The sequence below is a fragment of the Ovis aries genome, chromosome 23 (genome assembly GCF_016772045.2).
Source record: "Ovis aries strain OAR_USU_Benz2616 breed Rambouillet chromosome 23, ARS-UI_Ramb_v3.0, whole genome shotgun sequence".
Lineage (NCBI taxonomy): Eukaryota > Metazoa > Chordata > Mammalia > Artiodactyla > Bovidae > Ovis > Ovis aries.
In genome coordinates, this window is record NC_056076.1 from 53,980,184 (window position 1) to 53,991,462 (window position 11,279).

Here is an 11,279-nt window from a genome sequence, read left to right on the forward strand (position 1 = left end):
CTAGGGAAATGAACAAGACAGTAATACAGGAGATGCCACATTTAACTCCATGGTGATGACCAGAAAGAAAATGTCACAAATGACAATTTCAGTTCAGTTCAGTCGCTCAGTCGTCTCCGACTCTTTGCGACCCCGTGAATCGCAGCACACCAGGCCTCCCCGGCCATCACCAACTCCCGGAGTTCACTTAGGCTCACGTCCATAGAGTTGGTGATACCATCCAGCCATCTCATCCTCTGTCTTCCCCTTCTCCTCCTGCCCCCAATCCCTTCCAGCATCAGAGTCTTTTCCAATGAGTCAACGCTTCGCACGAGGTGGCCAAAGTACTGGAGTTTCAGCTTCAGCATCAGTCCTTCCAAAGAAATCCCAGGGTTGATCTCCTTCAGAATGGACTGGTTGGATCTCCTTGCAGTCCAAGGGACTCTCAAGAGTCTTCTCCAACACCACAGTTCAAAAGCATCAATTCTTCAGCGCTCAGCTTTCTTCACAGTCCAACTCTCACATCCATACATTACAGTTTACTGAACACCAATGAGACTTCAATTAAGAACTGTGACCCTTGGTCCACTGAGCTGATTTTTTCCAAGACTCTTCTACAAAGACTATGTGGAAGAGTCTGTATTTTTAAGACAAAAAAAAAAAAAAAAAAAGGACAGACAGGCCCTATTTGAACTTTGACATCCTCAATGATTCAGAATTCATGGCTTCAAAGAGCATACCAGCCTTTCACAACAAATGAGATATCCCTATACACTTTTTAAAACCTATTTATATGTTCCGTCCATACAACTGGAGTTAATGAACTGGAGTTAATGAGTTAATTTTCCTCTAATTAGTCCTTAAATGTATGCAAAGTTTTAAGAGAGCTATATATTTTAGTGTTCTAGAATTGAGTCCACTATGAGGTACAGGTACAGTCACACTACCCACGTCATAAACGGAGAAACCCCAGCCCTGGGGAGTAAGTGACACGCTTGAGGCTGCGTTGGCAACCGCAGAGGTGGGTACCAACGCCAGGCATCTCCACCCCTGGGCCCTGCTGCCTCCCCTAGAGCCTCCTACCTTCATCATCTCACTCATGACTTAAAGCTCTCAATTATATTGCCTCTGAGTCCTCTTCTTTCCAGATCAAGGTGAAATCTCTTTAGTCTCTCATCACACACCTGCTCCCTGGTGATTATTTCAAATGTCCCCTGGTTCTATTTTATCTTTTCAGAGAAGTGATCTGGTGTAAATGCATCATAATTTGATACAAGAGTCAAAAACGGTTACTATTTTGTTTCCAATACCCAACCAGATCATACTTTATGGCGGCAGCTATAGCTGTTTACTCTCTCAGGCCTTTAACCTACTTGTAACCAGTAGTCTAGAACCCAACAAGATATTGATACAGCACACACAAAAAGACAACTGATTTTCAAAAAGACATAAGGCAGCTACTAAAAGGTTCTTTTGGCAAGGAAAATGATATTTCAAAAAGTACAAATCTGCAAGTTCACAGAACCAAAAGCTAGAAGTGACAGGAATCAAGTAGACCAGTAAGAAAAGTATCGTTGAAATAATCGGCTCTTATGATGACAATGAACTTTTTCAAGGGACTTTTTCATGTGTTTCCCTTTCAGAAACTCTACCAATAGATCCAACACTTGCTCAAGCCACACCCTTTCAGGAAACAAACTTTCGATGATAATATACAAACTGCCCCAGCACTACCAGTGATCCTGACAGAAGACATAACTATATTGCTTAACTGGCAACCAGAGGCACACCTTCCTATTAGAACCTGGCAATCTCAGGAGAGAGGGGAAAAAAAGAAAAATTCTATCAAAATTTGAGGCTTTCTCGAATGAGCTTAATTTAAGTCCGATTAATAAGTGTAAGACACCCCCTCGGCTAACAAGCACAGATTTGTTTAAATTAATCTCCCCAGGGGCAAGCTAAATCAGGAGTTAGCATTATTAGAATCTGTGTGAACTGTGTGCAGGTGTTCATATTACCAACGGAAGAGTTAACGCAACCTGCGTATTAACAGATAATGACCAGAACTTTGTGAGCTATTGGTTTTTAATGAGTAGCATGTATATGGGGATGCTAATATACAAAGCACTGACACTGTGGATTGAAAAATAGTGTGTTCACTGTTTTTTTTTTTAATTTGCCACGCCACGCAGCATGTAAGATTTTAGTTCCCCGACCAGGGATGGAAGGCAGGCCACCTGCAGTGGAAGGGCAGTGTCTTAACCACTGGACCGGCAAGGAAGCCCTACGTGTTCACCTTTAATATGAGTAGGTAACTTCCGTCATCCATCATTGAAAGCAGAAGTCAAAGTCAGAGGAAGCTCTGTATCACAGGCGTCACATCACACTGTCTGCGTCCTCCTGCCTCATAACCTCTCAGAAGGAAACCCTGTAGCGTAACTAGGCTTTGTAGGCAGACAACTGACGGACAACACTCCCTCTGGCCCTGAACTAACTGCATGTGGCACAATCTGTTCGACGTGTGTTTTCTTTTGGCACAGACAAAAAACAGCACATCATTCTGCACTGTCTCATACAGAGACTTTTAAATTGATTATATCAGTTTTTCTATCATAATCTATTAATATTAAAAACTTAAAGCCAAAAATTGACAACACACCCATACAAAAAGGTGAGCACACGCCAGAATGAGCGCTACGGCAATGTGCCTTTTTGAAACAACTTTTCCAGCCGCTGCAAGAACTGCAACAAAAAAAGCTCTGCAGGAACCAAGTTAGTTTGAACAAATACATCATCCCAAAACCAAGCAAAGCATATCCCAGGAAAAAGTCAAAAGGGGTGAAATTCAAAGCTGAAGATGCTCTACTGAGAACAGACTAATCACCCATTCCTCAAGGAGGTCAACCCAGACACGGAATATTCTTGTCAAACATCACTGGCTACAAGACATCAAAACAGACTTCACCTGAAGAAGTACAGGCATGCTACTTGATTAGAAAGAAAACAAAAGGCGCTGTTAATGAAAGACTGCAAAAATGAACAATAGTGAAAAGCACTACATGAAACAAGTGAGCCTGAGAGGAATAACAATTTGCTCCAAAATAACTTAGTATTACCGAAGTTTAATTTAATATGTAATGATGGGGAAATACAAAACACAATTATCGCCTTTATATGTTTAAATATGTTTTATATGTTTATAGCTTTTTAAGCATCACTTAAGATTTCAAGATGAGTGGTCTCAGATTACATGTCAAAATAAACTAATAACAACATCACTTTCATTTTTTTTACTTGAATAGGTGAAACAATTTTACTAAAATTCCTCATCCATTCATTTGAGCAATCATCAGGAACGTGTTTGTATATTTACATGTCATGCCAGTAGTGATCATACTTGGATGTATGTATACATGTACACGTATGCACATATACATGTATATATTTTTTAACCTCTTAAATCTATTTAAGAGTATTCTCAATTCATAAACATGGTATTTTGTGTGTGTGTTATAACACACACACAGACACACACACAGACACACACAGACACACACACACACACACTTTTTCCCAGGGGTAATGAATCAAACCTACTTGATGTCAGAAAACAGGAAATCCTTCCTAACACACTCTGATGGTTAAATGGCAGATGACAACTACTCCAACACCTCTGCATAGTCCGTGAAAATGATTCAATGAACCCACAAAAGCTGCTCTCCAAGCCACTGAGTATAACATGTTTATGTTCTCTTCTAGAAATGGGACAGTTTATAAGAAAAGTTAGCAAATTTGTTAAGAAAATTCCACTGGTATCAAGAGCCACCGACTCTGTCCTGAGCTTACTGGGTCATCCAAACTAACGACACGGACAGCATGACCACAGGATTCATCATCAAGCTGAAAACCTTTCATCGTTGGGACCAAGATTTCTCAATCCCGCACTTGTGACATTTTGGGCCAGTTAATTCTTTGCAGTGAGGGCTGCCCTGCGTATTACAGAATGTTTAGCAGCATCCCTGGTCTCCACCCATCACATGTCAGCAGCAGCCCCCTTCCACGGTGTGACAACCAAAACCGTCCCCAGACAGTGCCAAATGTCCCCTGGGGGGACACACTCTGGTCGAGGAGCCTGACAACTGACCAGTATCTGCTTCCAAAGGAGAGTCAATTCTGCAACAACAAGGGCGGTTCCAAGAAAACTACAGGCATCCCCAATGGTGACTTTGGATGACACTTCCCCGGGGATCCCAACAAAGTAACTAAAACCTGGTTTACTGTCATAGATGGCTCCTTTCTTCCACGTGTGCGTGATTAAACACTCTTTGCGATGATGAATCTGGGACGGGCTTGGGACGGCAGCCAACAGTGCCTGGTTTTATAGTTTCGATGAATTGCACCTTCTTTTAACCCTTCGGTGGACCAGTCATCCCTGACAGAATAACCCTGTTTCCCACCCCCGCCGCAAATCATCACTCCCCAGGACCCTACCCCGTGGAGACGCCCTCCGAGGGGCTCGCACCATTAGGACGCTGTGGCTGTCACTGCACTGGGGGGCTGCGGGGGGGGTGGTCACCTCTCAGCCAAGGGTCCGGGCCCCTTCGATCATCGGGCGGGCCCGCCCCGGGCCCCTCCGCTGTCTTGCTGACACCCCCCTGCCCAGGTCAGAGCTCGACCCCCCGACCCCGGGCTGACCCCGCCGGCCCCCAAGGCGGTACCTGAAGTAGTAGACATCGCTCTTGCCGGCGCTGAGCCCAGATTTTCGGATCACTTCCTCCTTCTTCCATCCGGGGGGGAGGGCCGGGCAGTCCATCCTCTTCCCGCTCTCCGCGGCCCGGGGTCCCCGGGGCCCCGGCCCCGCGCTCCCCGACGGGAAAGGGACCGGCTCCCGCCGGGGGGCGCCGCCGCCGCCTCCTCCGCCGCCTCCTCCGCCGCCGCCGTCGCCGCCAAGGCCGCCGCCGCCGCTCGGGGGACGGCCGCGGCCCCGGCCCCGGCCCCGGCCCCGTCCCCGGCCACGGCCCCGGCCCCGGCCACGGCCACAGACGCCGCCGCCGCAGCCGCCCCGGCCCGCCGGCTTCCACCGCCCCCGGCCACGGCCGCCGCCCCGCGCGCCCTCCCTGCGCGCGCCGCTCACCGGGGACGGGGCGAGCGCGCAGCCCGGGCCCCCCTGCTCGATGGCGGAGCCGCCGCCAGCGCCGCTGCCGCCCGCCGCGCTCTCCCCCTCCTCCTGCTCCGGGCAGCAGCGGCCTCCCCCCGGGTGCGCGCGCATCCAGCCCCCTCCCCAGCCGGCGCTGCGCTTCTTCCGTAACCGAGCCCTTGGAATCCCGGAGACCCGCCCCGCCCGCGGCGCGGCGCGCGGGGGACGCGCGCAAGCATCATAGAGCGGGCGCGCACAGAGCGGCCCTCCCGCCGGGGGGCGGGGCCTCCGCCACCGCCTCTCAGGTCCTCCGAGCGGCCCGGGCGGCCATCTTGTCCCCGCCTCCTCGAGGACACGCCCCTCCAGAGGCCCCGCCCACTGCTCCTCCGGCCGCGCCCTTCCGGCCCCCCGCCCCCACGCAGCTCGTGGTCGAGGCCCGGGGCTGCAGGCGGAGAGACGTCAGGGGGCCTGCGGTTCCTTTGTTTCGAGTGGGTTACCCTCGCTCACGGTGCAATCTCACCTACGTCTGCTTCCCAGTTAATGAGTAACAAACAAAGTGTATCTCTTATTTTATATTTACCACCTCGACTGTTCATTTAATGAACAGGAGATATCTTTTCCTGCCTCGACGTCATAGCTTGCCAGGGAGCTCAGGTTGATGGAGTGAGTTGAAGTGTCCTCATAGCAGAGCATCACTAGCCTCCAGAGTCCGGCTTTCAGAACTTTAGAATTCTGGATTGATTATCATCCCAGAACTTTGTAAGGCCATAGGAAGGGAAATAGCCCGGAAAGTTCCCTCCAGTTCCTACAGGATTTTACCTCTAACGTCCCCATAAAACGACCAGAGTTCCTGAATCCACCTGGAATTGACCAAGCTTCTTAGGATCTTTCTTAAACTTATACTTCGTTTTCTAATGACCTTTGACAAATATCCATGGCCTTTGGTTTCGTTAATGCACCCTGATGCTGAAAAACCCATTTAACCTAATCACTAGCCTTGAGGAATCTGCGTGGAATTCACTTGCACCTGCCAACTGTTCAGGAGTGATTTTTAAAGAGTAATACCAAGTTGATTAAGAAAACTGATTTCCATTTCAGAGGAGCACAACTAATGTTTGTTTAACCTTTTAATACATTATGAAATGTTGGGCTGTGTTACGCTATCTTCAGATTTTGAACATACAGGACCTAAAAGTTGAGGGCCAAGTTTAATGGATAGAAAAAAACTGATGAACATAAAGTAGTGGAAAATCTATATTTATTTGATTTGCTTTTGCAATTTATTAAGACAAACACCAACTCAAACACACAAACTTGCCTCTGAGCCTGACCTTAGACTGCTTCTTAATGTCTTTGAGTTGAGATACATCTGTGTCTAGCAAAGAGTTGGAAAGTCAAGTTCTCAGGAGAGAGGTCAGTTCTGAAGATAGGCATTTAGAAGTCAATTTGTAAAAGTGATAATTGAAGGGAACCCTGCAAGTAAATAAGATCTCCAAGGAAAAGCATGCATGGTAAATTAATAATTAATTTAAAATTTGAAGATAATTTAAAAGAAAGAGGAATCAAGGATTGAATCATAAGGAACACATACATTTATGGCTCAGGTGAAGGAGTTAAAGTCAGAGATTTATGAGGTCAAAGTTTGGATAACAGGGAATCCCCTGGCAGTCTGGTGGTTAGAACTCCACTTCCACTGCTAGGGGACAGGATTTGATTCCCAATCGTGAGCCTAAGATCCCCAAGCCATGTGGTGCGACCGGAAAAAAAAAAGTTTGGATAACAAACACCCTGTAGGAGGAAGGGGTTGACTTTCATATTTAATTATGGAGATAATAGATGGGAAAAGATAAACTTTTGGAAATGTTTACCTTTCCATGCTGTGTCTAACAAGGCTGTAGATCAAATGATGCAGTGGATGTAAAAACATGTCTAAGAGAGTAAATCACTATCAATTTAAGGTAATTGCTTGGACTTCTACTACCAGATTGTATTTGCTAAATCCCACTAGATAAACTGGGGTGCTCCCTTAGTTAAGAAAAAAATCATTTAGGGCATTTCAAAAGCTTTTCTGGTCAAACTTGAATTTTTCTGCTGTGATACCATAAACCAAAGGATAAAAACAAACAAAAGCACTTAATTATTCTACCACTAAAGGAAGAAAATTATCTAATTAAGAAAACATTAAATTTGTGCAGGGACTAGATTGACACCTAAAAGTATTGAGGATAAATGCTAAACACCTAAAAGATAGATCCTTTTGTTTCCCTTAAAATACTGGACAAATAATAACCCTTTTATAACCCTGGGAGAATGCATTTTCTATCACCCTTTGAAGAATAGCAACATTGTCTTTCTGAGGCAAGAAAGCTGTGACCAAATTTTTCAATTTTAATCTCTCTTACAGTGGAAAAGGTCTTGCTAACTTCACCTTATGGAAAATGTGAAAGACAACACCAGAGCAGATTATGTATGAAATCTGGCCAATTAAGCAAACAACTGAGATTTAACCACCTTGGATCTCCTACTCTCAGGTGTACAAGCAGGTGCTGAAACACCAACTGTCACCCCTGAAATATCTATTCTTTGAAATATTCTCCTTGCATTATTTCCAGGGAGAGCTGAGATTAAGCTACTATAGTAATGTAGTTTTCAAGAAAATTGGTGTTAGTTTGGATTTTTACTGAGAAAAGTGGAACAAATTCAGAGAATGAAACTTCAAAGAATGTGAAATAGTGGCTAGTTTTAAAGAAGGAAAGTGAAGTCACTCAGTCGTGTCCAACTCTTTGTGACCTCATGGATTGTAGCCTACCAGGCTCCTCCATCCATGGGATTTTTCCAGTCAAGAGTACTGGAGTGAGTTGCCATTTCCTTTTCCAGGGGATCTTCCCAACCTAGGGGTCAAAGCCAGGTCTCCTACATTGTAGGCAGATGCTTTACCATCCAAGCCACTAAGGAAGTCAATAGGCTAGTTTTAAGATCTGTATGTTTATTAAAGGTATACAACCTGCGGGCTTCCCAGGTGGGTCAGTGGGTAAAGAATTCACTCGCAGCACAGGAGATGCAGGAGACTTGAGTTTGATCCCTGCGCCAGGAAGATCCCCTGGAGGAGAGCACGGCAATCCTCTCCAGCTTTTTGCTGGCGAATCCCATGGATGAAGGAGCCTGGCAGGCTACAGTCCATAGGGTTGCAAAGAGTTGGCCATGACTAAAGTAACTGAGCACACACACATATAACTTGCATTTGAATTTTTGAGTGTGATAAGATACTCAGCCAAAGAAGGATTTAAATATTGAAAATCTTTTAATTTCTAATGAGCATATTTGCATCAGGTGATAACAGGGACATCGCTTTCCCTCTCTAAACAGAGTCCAAACAGTAGGGTCAGAATTTATCAAGACGTTAAATACCTGTGAGGGCATAGCCAAAAACCATTTTCCGGCTCCAATTAGCGGGTTTTATGATTCACTGAGTTGGCCCAACTACTGTTCACCTAATTCCCAACTAAAACGAAATGCTGCTGGCATGGCACATCAGGTTGCCAAATGACACTTTCAAGTCCATGCAGTATAAATAAAGGGTTTTTTATTATTATTATTACCTGCCACTTGGAATGACTACAGAAGAATCTTACACTGCATAGTTCAAACTCAAAAGAGAAGGGTTAATTACTTGAAAGGCAAGAGACAGCAGCAGTAGCAGCAGCAAGAGAAAACAAGAAGTAAGTTTTGTACCAGGGGAAATTATTTCAGAAGATAGTGTCTTGTATTTTTTTGAAATTTTCCGTGGGTTGTTAACATTAGCCATAGGTAAGTAGCTGGTATTAAGTGTTTAGGATTAAGGGGTGGAGAGGTGCTTATTTGATTTAACTTCCTAAAAATAGAAAATGCAGTACTAAGAATAGAAAATCTCACTTAGGTTTCAGACACCTAAGATGCCATTTAATGAGGTTTTTAAACTTCATCTTGGCTGCGAATCACGCTCAAGCCTGAGTTCCCAAAGGGCAACAGCCGCAACCTCGTCGCCTTGCCTGCGTTGTGCACCCCAAGTTCCAGAAGACTGCTCATGCCCACATTGCCAAACATCTCAGACTCTGCCGGCCAAAGCCTCAGGCCAAGGCTCAAACCCAAGCAAACTTCAGCTCGGGCTCCAGTTCAGGCTTCCACAGGTGCCCACGTTCCCACAAGGCCTCCAGAGCCGAGGCCTTTGTCTGCCAACGTGAGCACGGGAGGGCTGGTATGACCGCTGGGCTGCCGTGTGCAAGGCGCTGGGGTCCTCCTGTGCCATTTGTCCAAATAAACCTGAGGCAGAGTCTGTCCAAAGCAAACACAGAACACCAGAATGCCAGCACAGGCGATCCAGAAGGCCGAGCAGTGGAAACTGACTACCTCGGAATACGCATCTCTCCAGGTCTTGCTATAAGTGGCTTCCCCATGTCCCAACATGTGTCTAGGATATAGCAGAGCTAGGACTGGATTCCGGGCCTCCGGACTCCAAGTTTGGAGCTTTGTCTCCTTAACTGCTTTCAAACTGCCCCATTGCCTCTGATTTTCTCACCCCAGAACATGTCCTGCTTCACAGTGGGAACCTTTGCTTCCACCCTCTCGCCAGCCCAGCACCTTGCGCTGGCTCATTCCTGTTTATCCTTGGGTCTCACCTTAGACATCACTTACCCCCAGAGCCTTCTCTGACTTCCCCTCACCCTCCTCTCCTGCACTCCCCTGGGTGTGTGCTGGATGCCACTCTGCCATTAGGTATTTCCCCCATCCGACCTTTATTATAGTTGGTTATTTAATTGAATTGTCTTTCTTCCACTACCAGCCTAAAAGGCCATTCTGCATGTTTATCATCGCATCTGCAATGCCTCTTACCGGGCTTACCTGGAACATGGGGAGAGGTTATTAGATACTTGATGAATAAATCAAATTAACACACTTGGCAAAAATTGTGTACTCTCAAAATAACGAGTGGCATATTTTCTTCTCAATGGATGCATATAATCACATGTATTCTGTAAAATCAGAATACCAACAACTGTTCTTATCTTAGAAAATTTGAATAGGCGTCCATGTCCCAAGAGTTATTTAACAATAAATTTGACTGACTCAAAAATGAGGTTTAAATTCATTTTACAAACATGTTTAACTACAAGACAGTTATAATGTTTTCCTTGGGTAGTCGCTCCCACATGAATTGAAAGCAGTTATTCATCAGTTTCTCAAAAAATTTGTGTCATATATATCATGGAACCTGCTGTATAGCACAGGGAACTCAGCTTGGTGCTGTGTGATGACCTAGGTGGATGGGATGTGGTGGGTGGGGGGAGGTGCAGGGGGATGATGGAGGTTGGGTGACAGCGGCCCTCCCAAGAAGCAGGGAATATATGTATACATATAGCTGATTCACGTTGTTGTGCCGCAGGGACTAACATAACATTATAGCACGATTATATTCCAATAGAATTTTAAAAAGACCCTCATCACAAAATAAGACTCCACTTCTAAACAATGGTTCCTGAATTTGTATACTTATCTACACTTATGTTTCTCTTCTTTGACTTCAAACAACTTGACTCCTCCTAATATTCTCTGAAATTATACGCACACATATATTTAATGTCTTTTTATTTTGGAATCTTTTGCAAGGTTCTCAGAAATTCATTTGTTGGGTTGGTTGGTTTTTTTTTTTTTGCATTCTTAATTTCTGATTTTCCCCTAATCTGTGGTTTTTTTTTTTTTTTTTAGCATGGCTCATGATTCCATTCTGAAATACTTTCAGACTTCATATTTCCACATTTCAGCTACCCCAACTCTCCGTGTTAATCACAACAGTACAGTTAAATTTGAGCGCTCATATTGCTTATCTCCCAGCATCTATGATTAATGTCTCCTAATTTCCTGCACAGCTTGGAAGTCTGTCCTCTGAGATGAAGGGTGGGAACAGCGTGATCCAGCAACTGGCACCATCTGTGGCTGACACATTGTTGGTCTAACAATACCCATCCCCAGTCTCCCTTGCCTGCCCGCAGTCTGTGTGTGCATGCGCAGTCACACAGCCTGTCCAACTCTGCGATGCCATGGACTGTAGCCCATCAGGCTCATCTGCCCATGGGATTTTCCAGGCAAGAATACTGGAATGGGTTGCCATTTCCTACTCCAGGGGATC

At 45.4% G+C, this 11,279-nt stretch overlaps 1 protein-coding gene across 1 annotated transcript in view; it reads right to left on the reverse strand.

Annotated features, from left to right (window-relative positions):
* The window catches only part of MBD2 (methyl-CpG binding domain protein 2), a 67,621-nt gene extending 62,268 nt beyond the window's left edge, over positions 1-5,353 (reverse strand). The window contains exon 1 of the mRNA XM_015103759.3: positions 4,698-5,353. Coding sequence (XP_014959245.3) covers positions 4,698-5,248 — 551 coding nt within the window. The 5' untranslated portion in view covers positions 5,249-5,353. The remainder of the gene's footprint in view (positions 1-4,697) is intronic.
* Between the last annotated feature and the right edge of the window lie 5,926 nt (positions 5,354-11,279).